The sequence below is a fragment of the Nipponia nippon genome, unplaced genomic scaffold, assembly GCF_047370975.1.
Source record: "Nipponia nippon isolate SJK-2023a ecotype South Korea unplaced genomic scaffold, ASM4737097v1 scaffold_21, whole genome shotgun sequence".
Taxonomy (NCBI): Eukaryota; Metazoa; Chordata; class Aves; order Pelecaniformes; family Threskiornithidae; genus Nipponia; species Nipponia nippon.
In genome coordinates, this window is record NW_028262338.1 from 8,730,655 (window position 1) to 8,757,615 (window position 26,961).

At 42.5% G+C, this 26,961-nt stretch overlaps 1 protein-coding gene across 3 annotated transcripts in view; it reads left to right on the forward strand.

The window, feature by feature from the left end:
• Positions 1-26,509, forward strand: part of CCNJL (cyclin J like) — a 32,714-nt gene extending 6,205 nt beyond the window's left edge. Inside the window, exons 1-5 of one of the 3 annotated variants that reach the window (XM_009469429.2) lie at positions 379-585; positions 11,634-11,844; positions 21,556-21,855; positions 22,671-22,830; positions 23,902-26,509. In XM_009469429.2, coding sequence (XP_009467704.1) covers positions 523-585; positions 11,634-11,844; positions 21,556-21,855; positions 22,671-22,830; positions 23,902-24,349 — 1,182 coding nt within the window. In that variant the 5' untranslated portion in view covers positions 379-522 and the 3' untranslated portion in view covers positions 24,350-26,509. Of the gene's footprint in view, positions 1-378; positions 586-839; positions 929-11,633; positions 11,845-21,555; positions 21,856-22,670; positions 22,831-23,901 lie in introns of those variants that run through there. The other 2 variants (XM_087760028.1, XM_087760027.1) reach the window with 2 other exon arrangements.
• The last annotated feature ends 452 nt before the right edge of the window (positions 26,510-26,961 follow it).

The window sequence follows — 26,961 nt, forward strand, 5'->3', positions numbered from 1 at the left end:
CCCGCGGGGCTGGGGGCTGCAGCTGGTGGCCCGCGGGGAGCGCGGGGGCACGGAGGGGCCGGAGCTGCCCCTCCCTGGGGCAGCCAGCTGTTAATTAGCGCCAATTAACCTCAGAGCCGCCCCGGCGGAGGGGCAGCACCACCCCCCGCCCCCCGGGGCTCAGCCTGGGCCGCGCCGCGGGCAGCGCTTCCAGCGGCACACGGCGCCGAGCGACAGCCGCTGCCGGCCCCAAATGGGCGCCGGGCGCCCGCTGCGGGGCCGCTGCCGGCCCGGGGCCCGGCGGGTCTGCGGGGCGGGCAGGGGCGGCCGGCGGAGCGGGCGCTCAGCGGCGCCTTGAGGGCAGCGGAGGCGCGGATCGGTGCCGCCGCCGTCGCTGGCGGGAGCCGGGCGGGGCCGGGGCGGCCGCCGGTACCGGGGCAGGGCCGGCGGGGCCGGGGCAGGCGGCCGGGCCGGGCTGTCCTCCCGCCCCGCAGAGCGGCCCCCGCTCTCCCCCAGGCCTTTCGCCGGCTGGGAAGAAAAAGGATGGAGCAGCAGTGGTGGGAAGGGGAGCTGGCAGCAGACATCCACCAGACCCTGAGGACGAAGGTTGGGTCCCGCTTTGTCCCCTTCCCTCCTCCGCCCCCCCTCCCCTGCCGAGGCGCCCGGCCGCCGAGCAGGGTCCCCAGGCCGGGGCCGGCGGCTGGCACAGCGCTCCCCGCGCTCCGCTCCTTGATCGGGACTGTGCAAGACTAAACCCGCGAAAGCTGCTCCCTGAAAATACCCGCCCGCAACTTCCCAGCGGCTGTAACTCAGCCGGGGCGTTGGTGACGCGTTGCGTTAAACGCCAAGGGGATGCTGATGTCGGCCCGTAAAAACCCAGCGTGTTGCGGACCTGCAGAAATAGCGTTGCCTCTCTTCCAGCAGATAAATGCTGAAGTTCGAGTAAGAGGTAGGATCCTGTTCCCTGGCAGACTGTAAAGGAGCTGAAAGCGGTACAGACATGGCTTGTAATGGCTTTTCTAGAAGTTGGTGTCTCGTTTACGCGTGGATTAGAAAACCAGCAAAATGCCCCGCAATAAGCAAAGCAGCCCGGTCGCTGTCTGAAGAACTGCCGTGCTTGTACGGAGAGCGGGCAGAACTGAGGCTGTTGGTTTACTTTGAACGTGTCCTTAGGTGGACTCCCAGCTTTGGAGAAGCTCTAAATGCAGTTTGCTGGGTAACATGACAGAGTCCTCGGCAAATACCGACTCCCTGCATTTGACGCAGCTTTTAAGTTACTAAAGTTACGGCTAGCAAAGTTAATGCTTTGGGCGTTCTGTTCCCTTTGTTTGCTCCCCAGGCATTTAGCAATAAATCACGTCAGGTGAGGTAACTGTCCCCAGGTCTCTGCGAGGCGGTTGGTTTGTCCTCCCGTCCTCCAGCGGAGGCAGGTCTCCCTGGCCCTGCAGCGGGGGGAGGACTAACAGAGCATCCCATGGTCAGGGTGTTAAAAGGCAGGGGAAGCTTTGGTTGGGTTGTGGTTTTTTTTTTTTTGGGGGTGGGGTGTGTGTATCCACTGCCTTTTAATCAATTATTTCATTCTTCAGCCTGCTTTCTGGATGCATCTGACGACTCCAGATTGCTAAAACTTCTTTGTGTATGGATACTAACCTAGACCAGCTGAAATGACAAGAATTGTTTGAATTCAGAGAACCTGCAAAGAGGGAGAAGGGTCTCTGGGCTGCTCTGCTTTCTGCTCTGAGGGAGGCCTACAAGGGTTTCTGCTTGGACAATTTTAATCCGAATTCTGCCCACCTTGTAAGGATGACTTTTCTTTTTGAAGGAAGTACTACATGAGAATCCAGAGTACAAGTATATCAAGCAAAAATAATCACAGCCCCTAGAACAACTTCGGTTCACTTTTTGTGATCCCCCTCCCCAAGTAATATTCTGCAGAAACAGCTCTTGAGTATATTGCCAAGGTTTGCTTTTTTGATGTTCAAAGTGTCAGAATTTATTGCAGAACATCATGGAACTCCTCAAAAGGATCCTTCAGCAAAGTTTGGGAAGAGAAGTAGTTTTGAGGTACTGAAGTCAGTTTTGTGAGCATGGACCAGTTTTAGGGATGCCTGCGGCCATTGCATAGAACAAAATAAGCCTCAATAGTGGCATCCCTGCTAGAGTATTCGTGTATTAGCATGTTAATACTGGAACACGGAAAATTCAGGCAATGGTACCTTCGAGCCTAAATGACCTCTCTGGTTTAGGATACTTGCTGAGGAGCCCTAGGCTGGAACAGAGAGTGCCTCTGGTCTTGGGTGAGAGTACACAAGTCTTAGTTTTAGCATGTGAATCTAACAGGAAAGTTACTTAAGATGCTTGTCAAGGAGGTTGAAATGCATGTTGCAGGGCTATCCCACTTTTTTTGAAGAACGCAAAGTCTGGGTTTAAGGTGAGGAATAAAATGTCCTTTTTGAATAACATAACTCTTTCCTAAAGCAACTGAAGGATCACTCCCCCCCCGCCCCCCCCCCCAATAATTTAGACACACAAATATAGGAGATGTATGCCTACTATGAAACAATCTAGGTTTTTTGTGAACAACTGCCAAAAATGTTATGCCATCCCTCCCATCCCACCAGCTGGATAGGTTTGGGAGTTCTTAACCTCACTGAAAGCTGGTGTCCTTTGAGTGCTGTATCTGATGGATATGTTCTGCATGAGAGCAGATACTGAATGTGCGTGGTATACCTGGCTGCCAATTCAGAGCGGGCTGAAAGATGCTGTGAGGCTTTGTGACTTCCCAAAGGCTCTAGCTCAATGCGGAGGAAATTAATAGCCCCTCAATTGTCTGACCAGTAAAACATCTGTGCTGTGATTATTGGTATGTGGTGTTTAGCTTAGCAGGACTGTATTGTGTTAGTTATTGAGCATGCTGACCTAGTGGAGTAAAATGCCTGAATTCCAAAAGTGTTACACACACATCCTTAGACTTTAAATGAGAGGTTAAAGTATTCCCCTGGATTAGGCCAGAACATTAAGCCTGTTGCAAGACTGAGCCAGGAAGGAAAATAAAAATTGGAGCATACTGTGTTTCTTTGTACCTGGAGAGTCTAACACACGCTAGTCTGAGAAGGGTGCTCTGTGTATGTGCTGATATCTTCTGGTGCTTCAACTACTTCTACAATGGCCCTATGCTACTGATAACGGGAGGGTACTGGTTGTGCCAGGCAGCTGACTTTCATGTCAAAAACCGGAGACCCCTCTCAATGGAAGTGGAACTACTGCAGTATCTCCGCAAAACTTGCGCGCTCTGCTTCAGTAGCCCTGAATGCTCCACAAGTGTGGAAAGCTGAGTAACAAGTCAGTGTTGGGGCTTTTTGTTTGTTTGTTTAAAGTTGAGGAAATACTTTGCTTTAGAAGGCAGTCTGAGTGTCCCAGGGAAAAAAAAAAAAAAAGTGATGTCTGTTTGCTATTCCTCCCCCATTTTTGTTGGGCTGTCTCCTTCCAGGATACGTTCATTTCCTGCAATTAACGAGAATTACTAGATCTGCCTGAGTTTCCCTTTTTCATTTCTCTCTTGCATAGCTTCTCAGTGCAGGGCCAAATTTTAAATTAATGGGCAACAAGTCCTGTAAAAGGTTAATACTTGTAACTTGATCTTTTTAAAGGCAGTCCAAATTACTCTGTGCAGTCACTTTCGGCCAGGTGAGGAGAGGTGATTCTCTTTCTGCTGAAACCAAACAGTCCTTTGCTGTTAAAGTGGTAAAAATGTCTGAGTGATTCCCTCTAGGTGAAAGCTCCTCCACACCTGTCTCCCACCTCCTCTTGGTTTAAAGATCTTAATGAGGAAATGCTGTTTACCACCATGATGTGTTTCATTCTACTTTGACATGCAACATTTCCCTCGGCTTCGTCCATGGTGTCAGCTTGGGCCGCAGTCTCTGAAGCACGAGTGTAATCCATAGAGGTTTTGGTGTGAAGGGTCCTTTTCTTCACTGGTCTTTGAGTACTGTCACCATAAATGCATTTCTTGCAGTTTTAAATCATCCTGTTAGAAGTAGTGCAGGTCCTGTTATTAATTTTGTTCAGTAAAAACAACCTCCTCCTCTTCTCCCTGCACCCAGCATATGTCCCTTTATTTTCTGTCGTTCTGCCAAAGCATCTGGTTTACTTGACCTGTTGGTAGCCTGAAGGTCTTGATGTAATAGGTACTGTTTTATCTTTTAGCCTGTAAGTCCACTCTTGTCCTTGTTTTTTTAAAAAAAACTGGTCATCCCTTCAATGCTTAATTAATTAAATGGTACATTTGATATGTTCAGATCTGCCTGGCACAGCCTGAAGTTGAGATTGGTGCAGACTAGACAGTTACACCTTCCTTCTGTTCAGGCTGTGTGTTAGGGCACCGCCTAGGTGGTGCTTCTGGTTTTTGTTTTTAAAACAAAATCTAGACGAGAACTTCAGGGGTCCCAGATACCCGCGGACACGCAAAAGGTTTGGCACTCTTTCCCATTTCCTTTAACAGAAGGATAAAACCATTAACCTTTCATTCTGATGCACCTTTCCAGTTTGAATCAGCTGTAAAAGAAAGTAGGCGTAACAGGCATTGAGGTGTATTAATGTCAGGGCTTTTTTATCCAAGACTGGAAGCCCAGCAACAAAAGCATAATCTGTTCGCTTAACAAAAAAGCACACAAAAAAACCCTCTAGCTTTTGAAAATCAGCAACAATAGCATTACTGGTTGCTAGCTGTAATTTGCTTATGTTATAGATGGCAGCATTTGCATGGAGCTGAAAGGAACAGGTGTCCTAATAAAGTACATGGTTATTCATGATCTCTCTTCTTTTTTTCCTTAAAGTTGGAATTTCAATTTTCACACTCCTTTCTCTGATCCTTCTCAGATTAGCTGCTGAACTGCTGAATACTTTGAAGTGTGTAAGAAGGACTTAATGAAATGCTTGATAAAATACCACGGTGGAACGTGTGAAGTAATGGATTTTCAAGCACAATACTAGTTCAACTTTCTTGCAAATTTCGAATGCCTGGGACTGTTGTGAGGATGCTGAAGGGCAGAGCAGATTCAAGCACAAAAAGCTTTTACGTACAGTTGAAATACTGCCTCGGTCTGCCACAGGTTTTTTGTGTGACATCTCGGTAGTATGCCTGAACCTTAGTTTAAGTGTCTACACTAAGCTCAGATCTCGAGGAATGGAGTCTGCGCTTACCTGTAGATATTTTGAAAGACAGAGGTGAGTGTTAGGGGAAATGCATCAAGAGCACAGAATGTAGTCCAAGATGGCCTTTCATCTAGGTAAAGGGGGGGGAAACTATTGAAGGTGCCACTGTTCTTTCAAAGAGCGAGTGAAACAACCCAGTGTAAGCCAAAGTCATTGAGTAGGTTGGAACTTGAGGTTCTGCTTGATGTTGCTGGAGTTCTGGTCCTTTGTGGGAGATATATGTGAACTTGCTGCTCCTTTTGAGTGTGCGGGGACAGTGGTAATGGGAGAAAATCTTAATTTATGGTGTTCCATTCATGCATTGGTGTAATGTATCACAAATCAGTAAGGGTAGCTGCTGGCAGCACTGCTCTAGGCAGTGTAACGAGTGTGTTTAAGCTGTTGCTCTCTCCACCTGATTGGTCGCTGTTGAATGAGGGGAAAAATAAAGGATATATTGCCCATGTACCCTTCCTTATTAGAAAGTAGCTGGATCTTGAATTTTCACTGGAAATAATGAGAGGAACTGTCTGACACCTTTTTTGAAATGTGGTTCTGTCAGGTTTGTCTCTTACTCCTACATACTGAATCCAGATGCTGTGCAAGACTGGCACTTCTCCTAGGGCCTGATTAAGACGTCTAAAAGAACTGAAGGTTGATTAAATAATAGGAAACGCTGTAACTTTCGGGACTGAGAGATATGGCTACAGCAGGGCTGAAAAGAGGAGTGATAGATGATGCAGTGAATCCTAGACTGTCCTTTATTGCTGTGTCTTCTAACAGTTATAATCATTGGTCGCTCTGTGTTAAAGACAGTGTGGCTTGTGCTTGCACAGACAAAGCAAGTGTGACTGTTTGAGACTTTCACCATGCTTTTCTGCTCTGCAAGGACACACTTCGTGCTGGCCACACCCTAAGAGCACTGCCCTGGCATGTGTCTTTGCCCTTCCCTTTGAGTTTGCATGGCCAACTTGAAGATTAGTAAAAGTCAAATGCATCAGCTGTACTCTACTACCAGACTGTTCAAAACACATTAACTCTTAAACCTTTCTGAACGATTAATTCAACTGCAGTCAGCTGCCTAAGCATAGAAACACTTCCCAGCAACTTTTGTATGAGTCATTTTGTTACTGGAAGGCATAGTGCTGCAGTCTGCGCAGCGGCAGGAGGATTGTTTCTGTGCGGGAGAGAGAATAGCATGTGATGTTAGTAGCAGAATTAAATTGGTAGCATGCTACCTAGTCTACTGCAAAGAAGCATGCAGAGTGCTCTGAATTTTCAAGCTCCTATAAAAAAATAGTATAGTCTAAATGTTTCTTGGTGTATCATCTTCTTGCCTGCATAAATAGAAGTTAGCTTTTTGTGGTTTGCTCACGTGTGGTGCAATAATTCTATCTAGGAGATCAATTTGGCACCTTTCTTCCACAGCTGGAAGACTGGTTAGAACACAAAACAGGAAGGAGCTTGCCTCTTCCAAAGAACAACTGCTAATAGCCCGCTAGATAAGCTTTCCCTTTATTTTTCATCTACAATCATTTCTTTTTCCTGTTCTAATGGCAACAAAGTTGCAGTATCTGTTATTCTTACAACAGGAATTCTTAAGAATCTGGTGGAGGTCACCTACCTGCTATCTTTCCAGAACACGCAACATACAGAGAGCTAAATGATTGCTAGAGTTACTATGGTTTTCACTAGTTTTCTAACTTAAATACTTAGTAGCCTTTTTCCTTTTCTATCTTTATTTTTTTAAAATTTATTTTAAATTTGAATGCCTTTATATAGACACTTGGGTTATATACTTTAACACAGGATTAAGAAGAATCAGAGAGATCCTGTTGAAACTTTAGTTACGTAACTTCACTGGGTGATTTTGTTCATCAGCTGGAACCTGTTTTCAGATTTTGGGTTAGGATCAGCGGTCAAGATCTGTGGGCTGTGGTAGCAGGGGCCGTGCGCTGGATTCTGTTTACATATCCAGAAACGGAGGTAGACATTAATGAGATTAAAGAAGTATAATAATGAGAGAAGCACGAAGTTTACAGAGGTAAATGGAGCCTGCATCTGTGTAGGCCAGTATTGAAAGAGCTGTTTCTAGATGAATGGGCTTTACTGTTGCCGAGCAGCTCGGGTTTCGGTGTTTCGTTTTGCTGCAGAAATGAGGAGGTAATTCACCTGGCTCTCCATCGAGGATGCAGTGCTCTGGGGACGCCTGTCTGCAGCAGCTGGGTGTCCTGCAGCTGAGATGGCTGGTGCCGAGAGGGGGAGGAGGGCAGTAGGAAACACCGGAGCTGTTGCAGGAGTCAGGAGAAGTTGCATGTTTCATCTGTGGGACAGAACAGATCCCGACTGAAGTCCAAGTGCTTGGACATGGTAGAAAACCAGATTCACTTAACATCTCCCTGAATTTCAGAACCCGAGGCGCATTTGCTACAGCATTTCTTTTGCCTTGTCAAAAAGCCTGTGAGTTGTTCTAAAATACCTTGATGAATTCCACTTTTGTTCCGAGAACTGATCATTATTAGTGACTTATTACCGTAATGTCACATCACTAGCTAACTTTTCTACTGCTTTTTTTTTCTCCTGACTGCTTGTCAGTTCATTACTGGCTTTATATCAGCGGGAGAACAGTTTTACCGAAAAGAACTTGGACAGAAAGGACGTGTGTGTGGAATTTCTTGCCATGTTGAACAGCAAACCATCGGATGTGGTACTCTGATGAAGATAAATGCTGGGCAGACTGGCCTGCACCAGCTGCTGCTTCGAGGGAGCCGGAGGAAGTGATTCTGTCAGGATTTCTTCCTCTCCAATCGCTGTTTGGCTGATTTAGTTCAAATGGGCAGTGAAAGCCTAACCTTCATGTGGGTGCTCCAAAGCTTTAGTTTAAGTCTTGTTTCCCTAGTATCTCCTTTAGGGATGGGTTCTGAAATGCATTTGCCCAGCCCAGCTACAAAACCATGGGAACCACAGATGAAATCTTGTCTCCTGAGCTCGGGTAATGAATGGTGCCAGCCGAAGTGGTCAGCTTACTGGTGACCAGCTGTGTCTCGGCAGTGAATGTGTGGCTAATGTCTGGAGCCTGGCTGTCTTTCAGACGGGATTGCTGAGGAAGATTTGTCTTCTTTAACACCACTTAAAAATGTTTACACTGATTCCCCTCTTTTAGAAGGTCAGGTCTTGAAGCTGGTAGGAGGTGGGGGCTTAAAAATTGTCTTCACCCTTAAGATTGGCTCTCAGTCCAAGCCTTACTTTTCAGGTTTTGAGATTAAGTGGTGATCCTTTTAAATGCTGTGCTTTGCCTTTCTGGAGGCTTTCTGTGGAGACACATCGATCAATACGTTGAGCAAAGCTTGTTAAGTACCGAGGCACCTGTGAGCCTCTAATGTGCTTTTAGCATTTCACTGTGGCAATTGCTCAGTAGCCCAAAGCAGTTGTTGAAGTAGATACGAATGAACAGGTCAAAGATAAGCAGAAGCAGCATGTGAAAGGGCAATTCCAGCAGACAGCAGGACTCCCAGTTTCTTCTCTGTTGCTTTACTGGAGATAGAGGAAAAAATTAAGCAATGGAAACGATTTATTTTATTCTTGCTCCCCAAAAGTTCATTTTTTTCCCCATAGAGTTGTATTCATCCAGCATCAGTATTCCCAAAGCAGCAAATGCATTTCTTTAATTCAAAGGAGTATTTTATTTTTTTCTTGATGAACTTATGCTAAAGAACTCTGGGGGGGGGGTTGGTGGAAAGGGGTGCATACCCACAGCCGTGTTGATAACTGTAAGCCTGCTCTTCAGCCCATGCGTTGTTAAACTACGTATCACTCGCTTTCCTTTAAAAGAAAATCTCATCATTTAAGACTGATCTGTCAGTGTAAAAGCAGTCCTTTGAACTACTTACTAGCTGCTTCATGCTACGTGGTGCAGGGCAAGGCTCTTGCCCACGCACGGATAATTACCCTGGCCCAGTTAATGCCTAGGAGGGAACTGGGTCTGGTGAGCAGCCGCGGCGCCCTGCTCCTCCCAGCCTCCGTCCTGAAGCTGAACCTTGCCTGGGCTGTAAAGTCGTGCTGCACGGAGGCCCACGCTCAAAATGAGAATGCCTTTCACTTACGCCCTTTCCTCGTAACCGATTTTCAAAAAAATAATTAAAAAAAAATTAAATTAAACCCCAGATGCCTTACAGGGAGTAAATGTCTGTGTTAAACCAGTAGCAGAATAATCCTATTGGCTTAAATTCAGTGCTTTGGCTGGTCTGTGAATTTTCTGGCGCAGCGGGCTGAGCAGGGGTAGTTCTGGCCTCGGAGCATCTGAGGTTCAGACGTGTCTCTGGATCTCTGCTTTCGTTGTGAGCCTCTAACGCTCATCCACTGAACTGTAACGTTTAGACATGTCAGATTTTTTGACTAGATGTGTAACTGGAGTTACTGTTTATTTCTTGCATTTGTTATGGTCTAAGAAGCAAATTTCACATCAAATATATATGCTGACCTCAGAGTATATAGGGAGTATAATTTTGCTGGGAGACATAGCTGTTGAAACAGGAAGGACGTTTCAAAAAATAAAATGTGAAGCTCCTACCAGTCACCTAGAAGAATAAAATATTTCAGAGGTAGAATTGTCACCCGATCTTATGATATCTGTGGCTTTGTATAGACATATTAAAAAAAAAAAAAAAAAACCAGGTATTTTAACCAATATAACCACTGAGCTTGAAACCATTTCTGCCAGAACATTGACGTTATGGGTATACTAGAAACTCCTGCTCTGAACCTGTGTACCGACAGATTAAAATCTCTGTACATAAGGCAGTTGAAAAATGAAATTTATGGGGGTTTTCTAGGTATAAAACAATGGGAGGAACATGTTCCATTGTCTCCCTGCTTTATAAATTGTTACTGGTGGGCGATTTCTTTGTCATCCCCCAGTGAAGGCTGTCCCAGGCTTCAAAGGGCTGTTTGCCTGTCCACAGCATGTGTCTGTTCAGTCCGGAATGTGTTTTCTCACTGGCTTTCTTTAAAAAGGCCTGGGAAGCAATCATCCGTAACAGTGCTCAGCTTGCCGTCTCTGTAAGCTGCTTCTCGTTCTGGAGCCTCCCTGGTTTCCAGTTGTGTGTGCCCCTCCGAGCCCGACTGCGTAGCTATTTTTTTCCTGGCAAGCTGAACCTCCTCGCAGAACGTCTCCTTCCAGGGGGCGAAAGGAGCGTGGGCAGCCGCCGCGCCGGCTGCGCAAGGGGGTGCCTCTTGCCTCTGTAAAGGGGGTAGCCGGTGCAGATGCTTCCTCTGAATGCTTTTTTTTAAAGTCCTGATCTACTTGGTGGAATTAACTGCTCTATGTACCGCTTCGTATTCTGCTACAAAACACGTCTATCTTGCAGCACTTTACTGCTTCTAACTTCTTTTCAAATATATGCAATACAAAAAAGATGTATAAGCAGAATCTGATTTTCTGAGATACACCTTGCCGAAATGTTTTTGGGTGTGTTTTTTTGTTGTGTTTGGGTTTTTTTTAATCCACGCCTATCAAATCTATTCAGCCCATTTTGGTTTGAGTCTGGCCATGGTAACTGCATTAGTATACAACCATGTCTGAAATGATAAAGTGTTAACTTTTAAGTGGCATTAGTTGGTAGTTATTCCCAAGGAACTTCACTGCTTCCCTTAACCTACTCTTTGCATAGTGACTACAAACTTGTGTGTAAAAACACTTGCAGGTGAAGATCTAGCATAAGTAGACCAAAAACTTGTATAATTCTGCCTTTAAAATGAAAATTTATATATTACATGTGAAATACAGTCTGTCAGTTCAATAGTTAGCTTTTATAATGCTGAAGTAAGTTAGTACAGAAAATACTGGAATTTGTTATAGTTAGAAAAGTTTAATCATTCTCCAATGTTGTTTTTCTTGTTATTGTCTACTTTTGTTTCTTGCTGCAGCCATGCACCATGTGAATTTTTTTGTAATGTTTTGATAAACGTTCTTTACTTTAAAGACCTACACATTTGTTTGGCCCAGGATGTAGTAACTTGGGCAACTGAGGAAGGGGCGATATCGGAGAGATGTATCTTGCCCTTCTTGCCTATGAAACTCTGTTAAAATCTTACTTAGCAGTTCCATTTGGGGGAAGAAAATTAAAAAGGAGTCCTTCAGGAACAATTTTCACGGCCAAGAAGTTTGATGTTCTGTAGAAAGCAACAGCAAGCTGTTCCTGGGTTAAACTGTAATTTAGTGTTTGACCATGTGTTTAATGCTTGTGAGGAAAGTGTATGACCTAAGTATTAGAAGTTAACTGACTGTCAAAACATGCAGTGATCCAGCCCTGATTTCTGTGTCAGTCACAGTGCTGTAGCTGCTAGGCCTTTGCCATAGCAGGTGGTGGGTGTTGGTTTGGGATTCCAGACACTGAAATGGTATTTGTTTCAGTATCTCTCTCTGCCCCCCCCCCCCCCCTTTTTTTTTTCCACTTTAGGAACTTGAGTTGCCTATGTATAAGGCTCATTCACCACAGATTGGGATGCGCCGATACTTCATTGATCTCTTGACTGTCCTCAGCAACCGTTTCAATCTCTGCCCTACGGCCCGGCATCTCGCTGTCTATCTATTGGACCTCTTTATGGATCGCTATGATATCACTGTCAAGCAACTGCACATCGTTTCATTTGCCTGTCTTCTCCTAGCAAGTAAGTTGCCTGCTGTCTATTAAGGCGCTTTTTTTCTGAGCAGATGGTTGTTTTCCTTAAATCTCATGTGCTGTTTTTTCTGTTTTAACAGCTTCCACCTACTTAGGGTAAGGCCTAATGAAGTCCAAGTCAAGGCATAAAGCAGTCTGTTAATAAAGTCTGCTCAACTGCATAGCTTGCACTACACATCTATATGCTGGTGTCAATGTGCAGAAGAAGTTTTGGCAGCTGGAGCTGGGTCAGTGGAAGGGGACAATGAAGATCAGGGGGTGATGGGGCGGGAAGGAAGTGGCAAGCTGGGAGAGGTTAGTTCCAAGGAAGAGCTGGTCGTAGGGAATGACATCTGTGTAACACGCAGCCTCTCCTGGGGATCTGTCCTTGGACAATCTGTGCCTCTGTTGTGATCACTGGGCATTATCAGTTCCTTGCAAATCAAACATTTCTTATACAGGGGCCAAAGGAAAACTTGCTTCTCGAGGCACTTTGTGGGTGTGCTGATGATGCTAGAACGCATACTGCTTGTTCTGGGCTCCTGTCAAATAGCTAAGCATTGCTGTGTAATACTGAAGCTTCAGTATTGGCATCCGTTTAGCAAACGATCTTGAACATCTGTCATTAGTGCTTTCGCGAAATCTCTGCTGCCAGGGCTGTGCAAGTGGAGGAAAGCGAGACTGGTGCCTCAAGGAATTCCAGTCTACCCTTGCAGACTTATGAACTCTGTTTCTAGGTTAGAGAGAAATTATCCTGCCACACAGGAGCCATGTAGAGCAATGAACTACTGTGGACAGCAAAAGTTATGGAAAATCTAGCATTAATGGTTGAAAAGTACAAATAGTCAAATTGGTTAAGGTAAAAACCACTATGGACAGCCAGAAGCTATTGAGGAAAGAAGGTGATACTATATGTTTACTCCTCAGGACATGGGATTGCTACTGCTTTTCTTTGCTGGTTGTGCTCTGAAGAGCTTAATCTGCAGAGAAAATGGTAAAATAATAAAAAGCCCTATGCACTTAGCATATTTAAGCATTGCTGTCTATCTGACTCCAGAGAAGATGATGAATTATGTGGAGCAGTTACTGGTTCATGTTGCAAAGAAGGCCAATATTAAAAATCAAACAAAGAAGAATGTAAATGGTTGCTGTAGGTACAGTCTTACGGCAGCCTAAGTGACTCTCAGATATTGCAGTTCTGCTGACCTGAACCTTTGGTGAGCTCTGTCAGACCAGTAGATTGGCAGAAAACTGTCCCAGCTGAGGAAGTGTTTTCTTTGTTTACCAGAGATGTATTTTTCTGAGGGGTCAGACAAGCTTCAGGCTGGTGCAATGGAGGGAAGAGGGGCTAGGGCTGATTTGTAAATTGTTATGGGACTGTACCCTTAATTTCAAACACATTGGACCGAATGAAATACCAAGTTCAAGTAGCCTGGAGACTGATGCCTGCTCAGAGGTGTACTCCTTCAGCTTTCAGACCATCTCTTTTCTTTTTTCGGGTAACCTCATAACTACAAGATGCCTTGCAGCATTGCTAGATTTTTGGGTTTGGTGGTTTTTTGTTTGGTTTGTTGCTGTTTTGGTTTTTGTTTGGGGGTGTGTGTGTTGTTTGGTTTTTTGTTGTTTGTTTGTTTTATTTTCCCAAGTGCATGGATGAATGTTACTTTCAGGAAAAGAGAAGAGGATTTTCTTTAGATAAATCTGACACTTTCAAGTATACTCCTCCCTCATTTTTTCCCCAGCATAAAATTGATGCTTCAACAGTTCTTCCAATAATTTTTCATTTAGATTTAGAGGAAGGATTTATAGCTATAGTTTGTTTCCAGTGTTATGCACATAGGATGAAAACAGTACCCTCAAACTTTGTATGAATTGTCAGAGTTGATATATTGATAAGATATTGGGCAGAGGTTCACTATATGAGAATGGGAGAGCTGGACTGCTAACTTCTGTAGCTTCTAGAATTTAAAAAGAAGCAAAAAAGCTTTCAAGATTTCCCTTAAGTAAATGACTGAAGTAAAATGCAACTTTAGGCCACCTCTATGCAACTGGGAAGCAAAAGGAAGTTCACAAACTGCCCTGTGATAACACTAGAGGGAAATGTTTTGCAACTTCTGCTTGTTCTTAAAAAAAAAAAAAAGGGGGGGGGCGGCAATTTGCTTAAAAGAACAAGCCTAAGTCTAGTGAGCTAATGAGCATGAGAATCTTTTGAAAATTAAGATTAGAGCAATGCAGTTGTATACGTCCTGATCTAGAATTAAATCACCCCTTACAGGAAGGGGAAAAGGTCTATTACCATAAAGGCAGCTTTCCTTGCAACATGTAGAAACAAAATATTGGAAGTTGAACGAAAGCAGCTTTGCACAAAATTAATGCCTAATTAGCTTGTATAGATAAGGGTTAAAATGCTAGGGCTCAGTTTGGAGACTTTGGGGAGCACAGTAAGCTCTGTTGTTTACTGTCTGGGCCATCTTAATGTGCAATAAGCATATTCTTTTTCGGTATGTGTAGTTCAAAGTGATGCAAGTCAAGTCAGGAAAAGCCACTTTACAGTAAGTGGGAATTCTTGTGTTTAGTTTGTTACTTTCAAAATTATATGAAATGGAAGAAAACTTGTAGTATGACTTTTTTTTGTTTTGCAGTAGAAGATTCTGAGTAAGTCAGAAGTGTTGACCTGAAGTCACCTTGAAAGTTCTCATTGTAGCAAAGAAGAATAAAACTAGTCCCTTGCCTGTAACTGCAAATGCAGTAATTAGAACTTCCCACAAAGCATTACTGTAGGAAGTTGCATAGTTTTTCAGTAAAGGATTGCAGCAAAAGTGCTCTTCAGGCTGCGTTGCAAGACACTTGTACTTCTAAAAAATTATATACCTTTTACTGTAGAGAGCAAAAACCTAATCTTTTTTAAATAGTTGTGGTGTTTACAGCGTATCAAGATGAATGCTTAATGCAGACTGTCTTTCAATAATTGTTATAAACACATTTGGAGAAACTCTGTGTTTTCTTCCTGATTGCTTCATCAGAAAAGAGCAAGAGATTAAGGGTAGTGTGCAGACCACAAGCACGATGAGGTGTAGTTAGAGGCAAGATTACCTATTCCCACTAATTATGGTAAGTGTGGGGTTTTTTTGGGCGTGGGAGGGACACAATAGAGAAGCTTGTAGACACACAGCTTTTGAAATGGAAGCAACAAACTTCTAAGCTAAATGCAACTTGAGGACAATTTTTAAGCTCAGAGAAATTGTTGTAAACTTGTGTTTAGCTTTGAAGTTTGTTGCTTCTACCTCGGATCTAAAGGATCTCAAAAACTTGTCTCTCTTTTTTCCCCCTCTACCTACAAACATTGCCATCGCCTGTTTTCGATAGCATACAACAGCAGTGCCCCCATGATGGAGAACGTAGCATTTCGCCAGATGTTTAGTTAGCTGGAGCTAACTTCTCTTGCTGTTTTCTAGAAATGCATTTTGACTGGCTCATCATCCCCAGACGGGGAAACTGGATGATGATAGTGCTTCCTACTTCAGTGATAATTGTGAAAGAGATGAGGGAGTGAGAAGATAATACTGTTCCAAACAAATTGCACTAGCAGCCAAGTAATGTTCAGCCTGGACTTGCTGCAGTTGAGAGGAATGTGGGTGTGTGTCCCTGGAATCACCCAGTCGTTCGCTAGCCGGAAGATATGTTTCTTTTGCAACGTATGCACAGCATGATAATTGGAGAAGGCTTCTGGAAATTCCTGCCAGATAGCTTAGCTCCTCAGAACAGCTATAAAAGCTTTGAAGTTTACTAATGTCATCAATGGTTATTTCCTCTGAATCACTTCTGAAAAAGAATGGTAAAAATTGTTCACAGTAATCTAGAGGTCAACTGAAAGCTATTGGGGGAGGGAAGGAAAAGTTGCTGGAAAAACTGATGTCACAGTTACATGAGGTATGTATTAGAATAGTTTGTCTCTTTCACTTGCATTAAGGGAAACTTTATGATCTAAATAAGAATCATAAGCTAAACATGTTTTGGTAATACAGGAAGACCTGGTCCATGTGGATGTTTTGGCTAGGTACGTGATTAGCAGACAGAGGACTTCCTTTTGAGGTCCAGCTGTGGTAATACAAGAGGCTGTAGGGTCCTGCTGCTGCAAGATCATCAGTGAAGTCCGGTGGTTTTAATTGCTCAGGACAATCCATCCTTGCTTGAAGCACACTAGTGATTGCTCGAGTTGACTGCTGTTGGGTCAGGGAGATGCTGGCTTTTGATGAGAAGTAATGCTGGGCAGCTGGGACTGGTGGTTTTCAGGCAAGCCAGCTGGATCTAGAGCAGGGTAGTTACCAGTACACCTGCAGAGAGGCCAGGATTGCTGGCTCTGCACCAGGCTATGGGTGGATGCTCACCTTGCAAACAGATAAGCGACTGTTACTACTTTCATGTTACATGTTACTACTTTCCTTTTCTCCCAAAGCACTCCAGTGCTTTGAGTAAGCTCTGATTTTCTCCAGACTAAATCGGCTGGCTGATGGTTTCAGTAAGAGGACTGATCTATTTTAACTAACATTTTGCCTGAGGGGAATTGAGGAACTTGCAGTTCACCCCACCTGGCAGCTGAGAAGGCAGCCCCTCGTAGGGGAGCACTGCTGAGCAGCAGCAGGTTGTAATGCTCTAAACTGCATCTTCATCAGGCAATTTATTACAGAAAATGAATGTGATATTTCAAGGTGCTCTAGCCCCAAGTGCTCTGTTAGAAAAAGGGATTGTGTAGATATCCCATCTGCTTTAGTGCTCCTTGGCTCAAATTGCCTGCTGAAAGCTGTGCAAACCAGCTGCCCCAAAGCAGATGAGATGCACTGACGTAACCCGTTCAGATGGTCCAGCCACAGGAGCAGTAAACTCTGGGAAGAGAGCAAGCACCTGGGCAGTAAGTCTTAAACTGCTGCAACTGTTTCTTCTGTGAGTTTTAACTGCAGTATAAGGGGGCTGTACTGTTATGGTGTATCAGTATAGTAAAAGCAGTGCAGATTTTGCCTGTTGCTGTAAAATCCTAGCTGGGTCTTAAAAGCTGCTCCGTTCTTCCCCGAAGAGCTAACCCTCTTCGGCAGCAGGTGCTTCAGTACCCGACAGAAGCAACGTCTCTCTCTCAGCCACGCAATGGCACTGAATGTTCTAGAGCAATTCTAGCTCTTATGGCCCCTCTCCCTCGAGAGGGTTCTGCTGCTATGCAGACATGGTAACAGTTTTTAAATTTGAGTCTTGTTTTAGGCAAAGCTAGCTTACTGTTCAGCACACCCAGTGCTGCCTTGCTTCACAGAGTACTCGGGTGCTTCTTGTGGTTTTCCTGGCTTTATTTTGCCCAGCTCCTTAATCTGCCAGTGGATTCTCAGCAGCTGAGTTAACTCAGGACAATAAAAGAAATTAGAGCAAGAAAAGATGTCTGTGCTAAATGGGCTGAGTTCGGGGCACGAATAATCCTTTATCACCTAATTCCCCATTGACTATGCGGAGCTGTTGTCAGACATCAGGCAGCTTGTCTGTTGGACTGTGCTTTCTGGTCCATTCTCCGTTTATTGTCCCACTTTCATGAGCAGGTAACTGTCCTGACGAAGGCAGCTGAGCTACTTATTTGCAACAAAAGATAATAGTGGGTGTCAGCCCACGATATAGATTAGTGCAAAACTTAGTCTGTAGTCTTTTTTTTTTATTTACCTGTTGCTGTGACATGTACAGAATATTTTCTTTAGTAATTAAACTTTACTACAGTAAGGCATTAAAAACTCAGGTGCCTTGAGCTAAGTGGTTTGCATGTGTGCTAGGTATTGTACAGAGATGAAAAATCTCTGCCTGCTCACTTTGCTAGGTATTGTACAGAGATGAAAAATCTCTGCCTGCTCACTTTGCAAGACACTGCAGAAAAAGGAATTAAGCAGGCTATCTCTAAAGTAGCCTGTCTTTTTCTTGCCTTCCTTAGAGGACCGCTAGAAGCTGTGTTTGTACCTGGGGGTGGCATGCAGGAGAGTCTCAGAAGTTTGTTCTACCACCTTCTGGAACAACGCAGGAACAAAGAAACATAGTCCTTCAGCTGTGCAAGCAGACATAGGTCTGTTCTTTATGTTGGGCTAGATGGGCTTGACCGGTTTGTCCTTCTTTTGGATTGATTTTAATTGCTTATGGGACAAAAAGTACTTTAATGACTCTTTAAATTGGCAGTCCTTTTTGTTCCTTGGTCTTCTCAAGGACTCCGACAACGTAATAAAACAAATTGCCTGCATGTCCTGCTTTTGTTTTGCTACCCATGCAAAACCCCAGGAAGATCATCTACCCAACCGCCGGTAATCGGCCTGAGCTGCATGCTGGGTAGCTAGGTGTACCTAGTGACTCTTGCCTCCTGCAGTGGGTGAATCAGTTCTTCAGGGTACAGTTGATAGCAGTGATGCTCCTCCGAGACCTTTAGTTTTTCCTAGTGAAAAGCTGGCATGGACTGATAGGCTGTTTTCATAACGTGACAAATGTACTGATGAAACGTACTCTTTATAACTTAAGCCTGTTCGCCTTGACAACAGGACTTACTCTGGCTTTCATTCATCAAAACGAAAGTGTGAATGTGTAACATAAAAAGCACTCACTTTTTTTTTCTGGTGGAGCATATGATTGTAGAATTCGGACTGGGACAGAACATGATCTAAAGTAACTTGGAAAATCTTTGCATCACTAATTACAGTAATACTACACACTCTTAAAGTGTACCATGCTGCCCCCATCTATTTAGATTTTACAAAAAAGTTGCTCACAAATGTAAACCTGCATTACATGTTCATCTTATTTCATTCATCCTATTGACCTCAGTAGCCCTCCTCGTATAAAAATTTGCAACATCCAGATACTTCTTAAATTATGCATTCCTTTAAAGGTTTATGATTCTGTTACCTCAAAACAAAACTATTTCTGAGGGCAATTGTGACAACTAAATGGTTTTATCAGTAACAGGAGCTCAGAACACAACAACAAACTTTTAATTTGAGGTGTCTACAATGGCATTTCAAAAGCATGCAAATGACTCGTACACAATTCTCATGAACTTCAAACTACAGGCTCCAGGTGATAATGTAGCTTAAACAGCTTTGTTTTTCTTTCCAAAGCATGATGTTGATTAAATCAGTGAGTGTTATTTGTTTGGTCAATACTAGACTTGCAACTGTCTTGTCTCAGCCTTTAATATTCTTGCAGTAATTGTGTTGCAGGTCCTGGTTGTCTCAGCATAAATATGCTGTGCATAGAATCTCAGTTTCTGGTGTAACTGAAGGAACAAAAATAGGAATAGTATATTCCGATATCTTTAAATTAGGGAAATGGAAAAGGACACACTGCTTTTCAAAAACATCTTACAATTGTTCTTTTCCAACTTGCCTCTGATCTCTTTGGTCTGATGGAATGAACTCACTTTTGCTGTCTTCTCCAGATTTCAATTTAAAAATAGGTGGGAAGTGATTGGTAAACTTGGAAGCAAAGTGTTTAGGTCAAGATGGAATTGGGTAAGAACATGTGATCGAGTTGCTTGTATGTTGCTTTGGAAAGTAGCTCATATTCAAATTTTACAGTTTATTTGAAGCAAAACTTCTGAGTTGGTTTCTCTCTCCCCGTTCTCAACTCAGTTTTGGAGCCTTTCTTCAACTTAGCTAGCTATGTTTATACTCGGTGTCTCCTATCTGCTGCAGTGGCCACTGTTATCTGACATTAAAGCTAGGAACTAGGGTGTTGAAAAGCAGAAGGGGGGAAATAATAAATTAACTAGTAATCTAAATCACTAAATTTAGCTGTTGTCAATTATTTTTAACTTTAAAAGAAAAATTACCTTGATCAAGTCAGATAGCTTTGCCCTATGTTGGTACGATACCTTCCCAACACTACTGTGCTGATAGTCTGCTCTCCAGACTATAGTCTGGCCTTTTGAAATTTCCAAGGTTGAGTGGGAAGAAAGAAGGAACTAGAACTTACGGAAGCCAGAGTTACAGATCTTGTCCTTAGTTTCCTGGGCATGCAGTGGTTTCTCCTACTTTGCTAGCGTACTCCTTAAACTTCTGTATCAGGCTGTGATAGCACCTTGTGGGGAAAAAACAAAGGGTTAACTTTTCTCTCAAACTTCATTTTTCTTAAACAGTTGTAAACTCAGGTGACAGGGAGATTCATGAATGTGTATATAGACTCCTGAATTTTAAGGGCTTTTTCACTGACAGCGTGCCCACAATCAATCCTTTCCTGTTCTACTTTGTGATGGATGATTTTTTTTTTCATTGTTATTGTTATGCTCTTTTATGGTGGGGTGGCTGCTATATTACACTTTTAATGCATTTCATATCCATGAAACCTGCACAGGCTCAAAGATGGAAAATTCATGTTTAAATGTGTTAAAAAGACACTTAAGCTGCTAATAGTACAGAAAATTGTCAGGTTTTTAATACACTGGAGACACTTTGGATGGAATTGCTATCCCAAATGGATAGCAAGATCTTACTTCCTTTTAAAATAATTTTCTAGTGCAATACTCAATTGTTTTTAGATTTGATGAGAATACTCGAGGCCATGTGACATGCTAATTAATATCTTGTCAATTGGTCTGTGTTGGTAAAGGAGGACTCTTACAGAGATAACTGAACCAAGAATCAATTGTGGCATATATGACCCCAAGAACAAAGAGGAAAAATAACTACAGAGTACTTTTAAGTAGCTATGGGTTTGGATTTTGCAGCAGGGATGTTTAAGCTGTACTGGAAACCTGTTACTGGTGATTGTTTGTTGCTAGCTCTTGAACAAGGAGTAGCTAGCATGTAATTTTTGGCTTGGTAGACCAACAGTGTGAATTTAAGAAGACTTAATTGTTTTCTTAAGTTTGCAGCAAAGTAACATTGTTGCTTTATTACTGATAGATCTAATGCTGGGACTCAAATCTGATATTGGATGCTTTTTCTGAAAGAAGGGTGAACAGAGTGAGATCCTGTTTTTCTGTACAAAATGACAGCACTTTGTAGCCAGTGGTGACAACTGAGTCATCTGGAGACTACTGCTGTTTCAGTAGGCTGGTAAATACGGTTTAGAAAAAGGTGCAGCTTTGCTCAGCTATCTTGACTTTGAAAATGTATACTCTCTCCTAACCCCATAGGAATTATTTATGTTAATCACTTGGTTACAGTGTACTTCTCCTGGCCTTTCAGTGACCTTAGCTAATGAGGCCCTCCAAGACCATAAGGAACAAAGAAATTCTGAAGCAGCAAGGGCAAAGGTGGTGTTGCCCGAGGGTTTTTAAAGTCTTCCTTTTTGTAGCATGTGCATTTAGCTTCCATATCCAAAGGAGCTTTTTTTCCTCTCAATATGAGATCTTTCTTTGCCATATTTTCCCCATACTGCTTGCTTTCTTCACACTTGACTGAATGCCCTTCAGCAAACCGTTTCCAGTTATTGTCAGAAAATCTATCTGTAATCCTAATGGGTTTATAATCTTGGTTTTGGCATCAATACTATACAAACAATTAAAAACAAACAAACAAAACCATAAAAAGGATATAGGAATATGTTGACCAGTCTGTTGGCTTCTTTCCTACTTGTGTCACTGTACTTTCCCATCCTTCTTTAAAAAGCACCTTTTATCATTGGACTTTCTGGGTTTGGGAGTGTTCTTTGTTGGCTTTTGGACACTCAGTCGTAATGATAAATCTTATTTGAAAACCATCACTGCTGGCAGGTAAATTTGAAGAAAAAGAAGATAAAGTTCCAAAGTTGGAGCACTTAAATAACCTGGCATACATGTGCAATGTGAATGTGGTATTGAACAAGAAAGACTTGCTTAGAATGGAAATGCTGCTTTTGGAAAACTTCAACTGGAACCTCTGTCTACCAACACCAGCACACTACATTGACTACTACCTCTATGCGTCCATTGGCGAGAATGACCTTCACAATGGCTGGCCGATCACCTCACTGGCCAAAATCAAAGCTTTTCTGGAGAAATACGTGTATTATTTCCTTGATTTCTCAGTGCAAGGTAAGAGGCTTAGTTTTATGCTAGAACGATCTTTCATTTGGCGAAAGGCAAAAATCTGAAAGAGAGAAGGGCTTTAAAACTTGTCATAATATGGATTGCACAAAATTACCTGTGCAGAATGGTTTCTCTTTGCGGTTATGGCAAATGGTACGGTGTCCTTTCCTTGTGCAAGCCTCTTGTCTCTTTTCAGAAATCTCTAGATGAGATCAGTTGTTTTTCTTCGGCTTAGAACGCTAATTGGAGAGACTCAGAAATGGGATCTAATGTTTGATCTGCCACAGAGTATGAACTTCTGTCACCTGCAGACATGGTATTATGTTCAATGTATGAATCTCTTTAAATGATATTTTTTAGAGGGCCCTGTGCTGCAGGACATGACATATTTAGAATGACGGCACCTTTAGTGATTTTTGTTTGCAGCATCGCTTCCGATATCTGCCCGTGGGAGAGGCAATGAACTGCAGCATCCTCATAAGCTGGTTTCAGCACTAATGTAAATGTGTGTGATTGTCAATACCTAACTTTGGTTCAGCTGAGACCAGTCTACAAATTTCTGCGTAGTCTATTTCATGGCTTTTTCTGAAATGAAAGAAGCTATAGTGAAGCCTTGATAGTAGTTACAAGCAAGTAGTACAGAGATCTTCAGGAAAGCTTCATCCAGTCTTTTGAGACTTTTTCTGGTCATGAGTTAATACTCTGAGATGCGTGGAACAAAGTTGAGGATTTAATTTTGTCCCGTTTTGCCATGTATACACATAATAGGCTCACTGCAGTGATTAGTAAGAGTATAATCCTTGCTTGTTTTTCTTTTGTAGATCACACTTTCCTCCATTTTCGTCCATCTCTGATTGCTGCAGCCTGTGTGTGTGCCTCGCGTATCTGTGTGCAGATTTCTCCTGCCTGGACAACACAGCTTGAATTGCTAACACGTTATTCCTGGGAACATCTTGCCCAATGCATTGAAATGATGCTCATGTAAGATCAGAAAGAACGTAACCTGCTTGTGTTTTTAGGAAGATGTTGATACTCTTTTCTTTTTTTTTTTAAGTAATTGTTTAGCTATAATTAAGACTACAGTATTACACTGGTAATCTCCATCTTCAGTTTGGGGAGAGGAATAAAAAGGAAAAATCAGGTCACTTTACTAAATACTGTATTTTAACAATATGGAATGTGGAACAATGTGGAATGGAGTGCACAATTTAGTGTTCATTATGTTTTCTTGTACTGGTTGTCTATGTGATTGGATGGAAGCTTTTACAGATGGTTGATGAAAGCTTTTTTCCCCTTGTTTTCTCGTTATCTGCAATATACTTGCTGCAGAGAGACACTGGTGTATCTCTAACATCAAGAATACAGTAGGGAGACATTTCAGAACTATTCTTTGTTTTTCTCCAGTAAAGGACATGATTGCAATGCATCAATACTGGTCTGGTATGTAAGCACATACAGTCTTAACAGAAAATAAAAAAAGTTTAATAGACTGATTTAGGTTGAGAGTGATGGTGGACCTTAGAGGTAACTTCTGAATTCCTACTTAAAGCAGGGCCAACTGAAGTTAAATCAGACTGCTTAGGGTGTTGCCTAGTCAGGCTTTGACTGTCTCCAAGGACGGAGACTTCCAAACGGCTCTGGGCAACTTGTTCTAGTGCTTCATCGTTCTCATGATAATCAAAAGTGTGAAAATGTTTCTTCCTAATATATAACAAAATTTCCCTTTTTCCCTTATAGCTATGCACTTTAACAGTCTGCAAATACTTACACAGACTATTTTAAAATGTCTTTTGTGTTGTGGACTTAAGGATTCAAGATAACCAGTCCATCAGTAAAAACATACTTGTGATGCAAAATGATCCATAAACCTGTTGTTAGTGTGTGAAGATTGCAGCAGGATAATCAGAAATTAATTGTGAAAACAACTGAGGATTACCTTATACAGCTAGGGCCAAAGAGCTGATGATGTAGTCTGACTAGTGAAAACTTTGGGATATCTGCAAGCTCCCAGAACGTCTCTCTTTGATAAATCTTACTTATACTTTGTTTCAGATATTATGAGAGAGACATCAAAGAAACCAGTGACACAAAAAAGCAAGTAACAATGCAACATCAAGAACAGAAAGCAGTGGGGCATCTGAGCCATCAAGCCACTACTCCAGTTCTCTTCCAGCAATCTAGTTATCACCCTCTAGCCCAGCATTCAGCTACGCTTTCCCAGTTCCAGTCGCCAGTGCAAGATTTGTGCTCTGCTTATCGTGACTCCTTACAGGCCCACAGGCCCAGCGGTCTGCTTGCTGGGAGTGCTGACAGCTCGCTGCACTCCTATGCAGCGCTTCAGGCCGGCCTTCGGCCATCTGCCCAGACTCTGCCCATCCAAATGCCCATTGCTGTGCAGGTGGCCTTAGGAACAGAGCCCAGGCACTGCATTTCCACAGCTTATGGCAGTAGTTACTTCAGTGGTCATCATTCATATGCAGCTGGGTGTTTTGATGGATAAATACTGATGGAAGAAAAAGGTGATATGAATAGAAGCTGAAGAAGAGACCCTGTGTGTGATACAAGATGTGTATCTGAATGAAAACCATGACTGAATAGAATCCTTATGACTCGTTCATTCAGAGGACGTTGATCTGGATCCACTGATTACTGGAACCTGGGTGCCTTTCTGTCAAGAGTTGTACCTTTGGCTCTTAATGAGAGGGAGAAATAGAAACTCATTAATATACCTCACTCAATGTCACTTTGAGAGGCATCTGTGTAGAAACCCTGTGGAGATCACTTCCTTCTAGTCTCCAGTTAGTGGCTCGTCAGAGTTGGCTGAATGCTTGTGTTGAAGAGTTATTTCAGGCTGGAGCATTTGTTGAATTTCTGGCCAAGTAGCGATGTACCTAGAGGATGTTGGAAAACATGGAGTGCTCTCCTTCTCTCCCAGTGACATGTCGCTTGAACAGTGGCAGCTTATACTACTGGAAGTTTCTACTAAAATATACTGAAATTGGTATCATTAAATGTGAACTTCATTTATGCAGAAATCTGTGTGGAACGCTTTCCACTTTCTTAGAGCAGGAGTGATAGTTCAGGAGTAAGACTTTAGAATAAAAGGAAAAAAAGAAAAACAGGCCAGAAGACTATCAAATAATTTTTGACTTAAAATTCTCTTGGAATCTAAATGTGGTGCTGCTGAACGGAACATCACTCTGCCTTCAAGTAGTTTAGAAACAAAACCAAAACCTTAAATAATCTCTTACATCTTTAACATGCTGCTGCTGTTGTGACTGGAGATTGTCAGTAAAATTGTTTGTGAGCTTTATCAGGGATTTAATGTTACTTGAAGAAATCCTTTTGGAAAAACTCTTGAAAGGTTCACTGCCTTACGGTATTTCATCTTTTGGGCTCAATGACTTGTGGCAGTAGTTCAGGCTCAGGGCAGAGGAACCTGGTGTTAATGGGGGCAAAGATAGGGAACTGGTTAACTTTACTGTGAAATTAGAGTTTAATTGCAGTGCTAGACAATGCTGACTTAGTTTTTTAAATACCATCTTGGCATTCTCTTGGAGAATGTAGCTGGTAGATTGAAGATCCTGTTGCCTCTTTGCAATGAGAGACACACCTACTGCCACATATCCAAAGGTTTCTTTTTCAACTGAAACCAGAGACGATGGTTCAAAAAACTGTATAGGCTTTTTTATGTTAATGTAGATATTTACAAGAATTGGACTTCTGCAAATGTGAAACTTTTAGTTTTGATATATGCAACCACTCTTGTAAATTTCTTTGAAGGCAGTACTCTTGGTTTGTCTTTTCTCTGAAGGTTCTCAGGACAGCAATACAAGGAATGTGCAATATGCTTTTACTGACTTGGGGCAATTTTTTCAAGTCATGTCACAGTGCTGTTTTAAATTATATTTTTAGAGAATTGTTTTTAAGGGTGTTTTAGGGTGGAGGGGAAAAATTTGCCCACATGCTAATGTGTGTTTGTGTAACTGTCTTCCAAGAATGCAACTTTGGGTATCAAGTTAATAATTTCTTTCATTCAGCAGGCTAGAGGAATCTTCTTGGTTTTGGTTTTTTTTTTAATGCAAACTGTAAATGAAGAGACTACTCTTCAGAAATTAGTCTAGAAGTTTAGAGAACTTAGTTCATCTTTTATTCTGTTGGCTTTGTATTTAAACTTTATTTTCAGAAGACTTTAGTGTATTTTTTTGTCATTCGACAGATGTAAAGGATAACATATATGTGGCAGTATTGTTTGGTTTTTATCACCCTTATAATTTGTCATGTGCAGCGTGATACTTTGGACTGCCATCATGCTTAATTGTGAAAATACTTGCTAAGTTCCCAATGAAAGTTTCCAATAAACAAGCACGCAGCTAAAGTACACTTTGTTTTTTTAGTGGTTTCTCCTTAGCTTTTAAGAGCTAACAAAGAATATATGCCTATACCTTAAAAATACTTGATCTGAGCACTCGTAATGTTTTACAGAACAGAAGAGTGGTAGGACAAATGTGATGGAAAGGCCTTGCCAAATAATAAATTGTGAAGGATTAGGCAGATCAGGAATTTGGTCACTGCACAAAAAATCAGGTCCTATTCCAATAAAGTGTTGATGTATATAAGGAAGTACAAAGTGGGATGAGGAGATGGCTGAAGAAACAGGCAGAAAATGTGCAGAGACAAGGTAGGGACATAATATAAGAATGGATTGTTCCAGCTTATGTGGCCAGTGTGCCTTGGGGGTGCCATCTTACCTGAGGAGATTGAAAGGCTGAATAGGAGAACGCGGTTGCGTGTTCAATCTTTCTTCTGGTGACCGTATCTTCTAAGCAGGAATTGTCCATTGAGTTCTAGGTTCTGTTAGTGCCGTTGTTATCATGGGTGGAGTTGGGGCAGATTAAATCCAACAGGAGAGACTGAAAGGGAAAAGATTTATGAGAGTTTGTGTTGGCTTAATACCGCTTAGATTGACAGTTCTCTCCAGAATGCTTTAAATGTTGGTGGCAATTCCACGCATTTAATTTCCAGGTAAATACTATTTCATGTGACTGTAATTTTTTTTCTTTTCTGAATACTTTTTGCCACAATTACTTTTGGAGGGAGCTGCAGAGGTGC